This window comes from Anser cygnoides, chromosome 7, assembly GCF_040182565.1.
Source record: "Anser cygnoides isolate HZ-2024a breed goose chromosome 7, Taihu_goose_T2T_genome, whole genome shotgun sequence".
NCBI lineage: Eukaryota > Metazoa > Chordata > Aves > Anseriformes > Anatidae > Anser > Anser cygnoides.
Window position 1 is genome coordinate 9,869,323 of NC_089879.1, and position 5,742 is coordinate 9,875,064.

Below are 5,742 nucleotides of genomic sequence, written 5' to 3' on the forward strand. Positions count from 1 at the left end.
GCCATTTTTCTGAGGAGACATGAAAAGATAAGCTTGTGCTATAGAACAAGTTATATTCTCATTTTGCTGTTTTTCAAGGCAAGTGATAAATCAAAAATTCTCCTAAAACTTAGTTTTTTTTTTTTTTTAAAAAGCTAGTTGTGTTAAGTAAACATGCCATGTAAAAGCCCATGGGAAGGGCAATTTCATACTGCACTCTTCTGAGGATGCTATATGCTCCTTTGAAAAATGTGTTTTCATAGCACCCAACATCACCTATTAGAGTGATGCTTTTATTTTTCAGGAAGCTGAATAAGAGTACAGAAACATGGATATGACATAGAAGCTTGTGTTGCTTCACTGGGTAAAGAACACATATCCAGAGATGCCACGAACTCAAAAAATTTGTCTGGGAAGCTACTGATTTAATTTAAAGTGGCTAATAATCAGTGGATACCTCCCTCACTTCAATCCCACATAGATTTTTAGGATGTTGCAAATTTTCCCTTTCTGTATCATCTTACTTTAATCCCAGGGACAATTTGCACAACATTAAAAACATGGAAGAAACATGCTAAAATCAGAACATTTTACAATGTGTCTGCTCAATCTATTCAGACAGAACTGATCATTTGCTCTCTGTTAGCAAATTTATGCTGCCCCAAAAGATTTACAAACTTTCTCACATAAAATCTAATAGGTAAAAACCCCTGAAAACATTGAAATCCTGAAAATGTCTGAGAATAAGGAATGCAGGAAACCATCATCAAAAAGCTTAATTTTAGAACAGACCAAAAAAGCCCCAAATACAAAGAAACAAAGATGATAAATGAGTGAACAAGGGGTAATCCCTCAGGCTACAGAAAATTCTTTCCATAGCTGTGATAAAGCCTTCTATCTAACCCTGCCTGCTTCATTATCAGAATTCATTTGAAGAAATTCTACATAGCAACCTGTGTAAAAAAGTCAGGTAAGTCAGCAAAATGCAGAGGCTGAACTAGAACTAAAAGTAAAGGCACAGAGGGAAAGAGGGGAAAAAAAGAACGAGTGGAAGTGTCCCTACCTTGGCCTTACCTTCGCAACATCCCTGTCAAAATCCTGGAGCTCTTCCCCAGGTTTGCATCTGTTTCTCTAAGCTGGGGAGAAAAGAGTCCCATTAAAATCAAATGTCACATGTACTCAATTCTGTACAAAGAATAGCTATTTCTATTGTTATTTGATTCAATCAACTTCAGTTTCAGTCTGCAACAAACTCACACGTGAGAAAGCCACCGAAGCTCTGAAATTTGAAAATGTTTTGTCTGGTCTTCACTTCCACAAAGATGAAACCAGTGGAAGATAAGACACTGAGGCAACGAAGATGAATCAGGATAAAGAGCAAAAGCTTTACAAACAACAGGTTGAAGGTAGATGCTCTATAGATCGGTATCTGTAATTCCCATTGATGTGTGTATGTGTATTGGTTATGTATATGAGTGAATGCATCAAGGGACGAAGGGACAGCCATGTGCTGTGTTCCTGATGCTTTATGAAAAGAAAAACAAACATCTTTCTTTCACTGTGTTTCAAAGACACTAGTTTAAAGAAAAAGCAGTAATACAGAACAGTGTCATTTTACTGATTCCGCATAAAAGAAATATGCCCATACTGCCCTTTAAATACAAAACCTGTTGTGACCTTACAGCAGCCATCAGTGGAGTGGATGCCCAAATACTTTATGTACAATCTGTAAATGACAAGGGTATGTGTATAGTATGCACAAAGTGCACATCTGTATAATATATATTTTTGCATGTAAAGATCACTCACTGGAAAAAGTGTTTTTAGTAGTTTAATAGGACACAGAAAAACTACATTGACAGCTTAACTTCATTAGCTGACTTGTTCAACAGTTCAAAAATCTTGCAAAATAGGTAAAACTACAACTGAATGAAAAGTGAAATGGGGGATAATAAAAGAAAGGTTATGGAGAAAATGAAATTCATATTAAAAATAAAATATTTTCTATTTTTCTTTAAAAGGGATTATATTTTTTCTTCCATTGTTGTGTTAGTATCTCACAAAAGGCAGTCTAGAAATAATGAACTATAGTGTATAGCAAGTATAGAATTACTCTCCTATTTCTTCTTTTGCTACAGATAGCTGAAGGAGAGACATCTTTGGACTTTCTAGAGATCTCTAAACAAGGGTGACATCAAAATATACTATAAAGGATAGTTTAACAGTTGTCAGTTACCGAATAGCAGGGACCACTATTTTTAAACACAGCTGTGTATACATACATAAAACATTCTTCTCCTTATGAAAGTTGAATATTTTCCTCTTCATTATCAAATCAGACTGAAAGGATTATCTGACTCATTGACTTCTTACTAAAGAAACTTTGTTGTAGAAGACATGCATCCTGTGTTATAAATCCACTGAAACAGCAACACCGCCAAGAAAACAGGCAGTCTTTCAATAAGAAATCACCTTCACCATAACAAGCCACTGTTTTTATCTTGAATATATGCATAGCAGCAATATTAAAACCAGTTGCTGTTTTGGAGCCTAATATTGTAAATATTTGCTACCAGAAGTAATGCTTATTACCGAAATAAGTAGTTGCAATCAATGACACATAACCTTTATGTATAAATTTCTGTCTTGTTCTTGTAAAAGGTATTAAGGAAATACCACGTAGAAGACGGGACTGGGTAACACCAACCAAGACAGCTCTTAGTAATATCATATTCAGTGGGAAGGCTTGCACTGACTCTCAGAGCTCTATAATTATGCAGCATGATGGAACAAAGATGAGCATTATATTTCAGGGAGGTCATCCCCTCATTTTTTTTCTTGATTCATCTAGACAATTCAAGCTCCAGAAAAGCAGTTTAGCCCAGTTGGACACAAGTAACAGAAGAAAAAATGTCATAATTTTTTAAAGGCTCATAAAAAAGCCAGGTTCTTACCCATGCTAGAAGGGAATCTAAAGCACAAATGTATTCTTTACATTGGTCTTTTATTATTCATAAAGATGCATTTAACACTTGGGGCTTCCCCTTCCTTTTTCACAGAAAAGTAGCTCTCTCCTTTTTACTATTAGATGTTTGATCCTAACTTTCTTGTCTTGCTGCAGGATTCTACCTGGCAGCTAGAATCAGTACTGATAGTTAGGAAGGGGAAGTTGAACCGCAGAGGTTTGACAAAGTCCTCTAAGCAAGACGACCTCATACTTTTATGGCAATAAAATAATAAAAACACACACACACAAAATAAGCAAAAGAAACGTTAAAAATAAACAAACACATACACAAATAGTTGGAAGATCTCTAGCTACATTCCAAGAGAACACTAAAAAAAGCCTTCTCTTTTTACATTGGCAGGGAAAAACAAAGCAAAACAAAAAAACAACCCAATCCAAAATGGATTTTTTTTTCAAACTGTAAGTTTGTTTTTATTTAAAACTGAATTATCTGATGGTAGCTCTTCCATCCGTTCTTAACTAATACCATTGCACTACAGAGGCCAAAGAATTGGTGGCATGCAAAACTGTTTAATGGCATATAATGGCACTTCCTTGCTGTAGTGAAAACCTTTTGAAAGCTGCTTTAATATTAGCAATGGCAAATCGGCACGGTATTTAAGAAAGCCTTTTAAAATAATAAGGAGAATAATAATGAGAAAAGAAGGAAGATGAGGAAGATGTTGATGTTGATATCTTGTCTGCCTTACACACATTTTAATTCAAGGCTTTCCTAAAAATGTATTGCATCTTTTAGAGTCCTTTATAGCACAGTTAACCTCTCTGGCTCCTGTAGCAGAGCTTTTATCCGTTCTCTTTGGTTTAAAAAATAAGAGAGAGTTTAGGGAATTCCTCTTTCATGGATGTTATTATACATGTATGTTGCACTGCACATCATCTTCATTTATTCCAAATAACACTAGTTATGTCTTGCATTTTTCTTCATTCAAGCATTTTACTCTTCTGACAGGAAAGCCCATACGTACATTTAACCAAACTATAGAGACAGTACCTCATTTACATTTTGCTCAAGAGAAAATATTTCTAATTTTCACAAGATTAAACTGATAAGAACTGGCCATCATGTCATCTCAAGATGACATTTGACTTTCAGAAGACAGATTAGTTCCCAGGCTGATAAGACAATATCTGCATGTATTCAGTGTAAAGCTATTATGCATTGATAGAACACCGTCTGTCCTCCACAAAAGGACACTTTTTTTAACCAAGGAGGTTAAAAAACCTCCACAAAATAGAAAACTTGTGAAGTTATCCAAGATCATCCCTAACTTTACATTTGAGTATATAGATAGATGCACTTTCCTGAATTCTCTAGACAAAATATTTAAGTGGCATACAATAAAATTTCGAAATTTGAGATCTTCCATTTATGACAAGATCTTTTGCAGAATTGTTATTGGATGTACTTTCCTAGAATACTCTTATATTTAATCTTGTGCTTTACAGTTTGCATGTTTTTCCATCAATGAAATTTGCTTTTCATGCAGAATGCAAAATTTATGCTACAAACTATGTGTATAAGGAGTCATCAGAACCATGCCTCCTCTTTCTCTAGTTTTCACAAGTATTTTTAGGATCAGCACAGAGATGCAAGTTATTCAGCTCAATTGCCCAGGTTCTATTTGTCCAGACAGAAACAAAAAAACATCTCAGACTCAGCAGTCACAAGGAGTGTGAGGAGTGAAGGGAAAACAAGACACAAAGTTGCCTGAAAAACACTTGGTAAATGCTCACAATCCTTGTATCTAATGATTTAGTTATACTTAATGTTTTAAAGTAGCTAATGCCCAGGACTTCAAGAAGCAACTGGTGTAACTGACAGAAAATGCCTCCTTAAAGTTGTCATATGGGGCTGTACCAATCAGAGATATCCAGGTAACGAAACTCCCTGGGACATATCAAGGAGTTTCCTGAAGTGGCATTTGTCAGCTAGAGGCCTGTAAGATGACTTGGCTTTGGCAACACTGGATGTTCAAGAAAGCGTCTGATCAATGTGTCATGGACAAAAAGTCACAGATTCAGTCACTCCGTGTTCTGGGTGAGTCAGCAGAGCTGGTGAGATCTTCCTGAGACCGTGAGCAGAAATCAGAACCAAAGGGTCAAATCTCTTAGACTGAAGTTTAGAGAAGTTGTAAGAGTTGGATGGGCATCTTCATTAAGCTCTAAATTATAGAGGCAACATAAGCCAAACATGACATAGATACCTTTTGACTGCAGTGACAGAGCAGCAGCGTAGGAAACCCTAACACAGAAAGAAATGTTGGTTTTACCCATACAACACTGGGGACATCGAGAAAAGGTGGCAACTATTGCATACATCCTCAGAAGGCAATTATTAGCACCTGCAGCTACAAAGAGCAGCTGTTGATCAATTATTAGAAGCTAAATCATGATACGGAACTTTGTTTCAGAGAGTACAAGAGGTGATTGCAATGGACACTATAAAAAAAAGTCTTTCAAAGGACAAAAAGCAGATCTGACTGTGGTGATGGTGACACAAAGCTTGCTTGCAACGGTGGGTTTTGGTGGCTTCAGTGTGACTCCCTGTGGGAGAGGATTTGCAGGACTGGGCCCATATAATACATTTTTTAAGTGCTTTGCTTCAGATGGTGATTATATCTCATGATAGCAGCTGATTTATATAAAACTAACCAATACGCTGGATTATTTTTACATGCACAGTGAACTTGCCCAAAGCAAATAAAATCCACGACCAGCAATTACTTATTATCAAA

The 5,742-nt window shown here is 36.1% G+C and overlaps 1 protein-coding gene across 4 annotated transcripts in view; it reads right to left on the reverse strand.

Annotated features, from left to right (window-relative positions):
- The window catches only part of VTI1A (vesicle transport through interaction with t-SNAREs 1A), a 266,673-nt gene that overhangs the window by 99,176 nt on the left and 161,755 nt on the right, over positions 1-5,742 (reverse strand). For 2 of the 4 annotated variants that reach the window (XM_067000600.1, XM_067000599.1), the window contains one exon: positions 1,054-1,115. In XM_067000600.1, the coding sequence (XP_066856701.1) occupies positions 1,054-1,115 (62 nt within the window). Of the gene's footprint in view, positions 1-1,042; positions 1,116-5,742 lie in introns of all 4 variants that reach the window. The other 2 variants (XM_067000603.1, XM_067000601.1) reach the window with 1 other exon arrangement.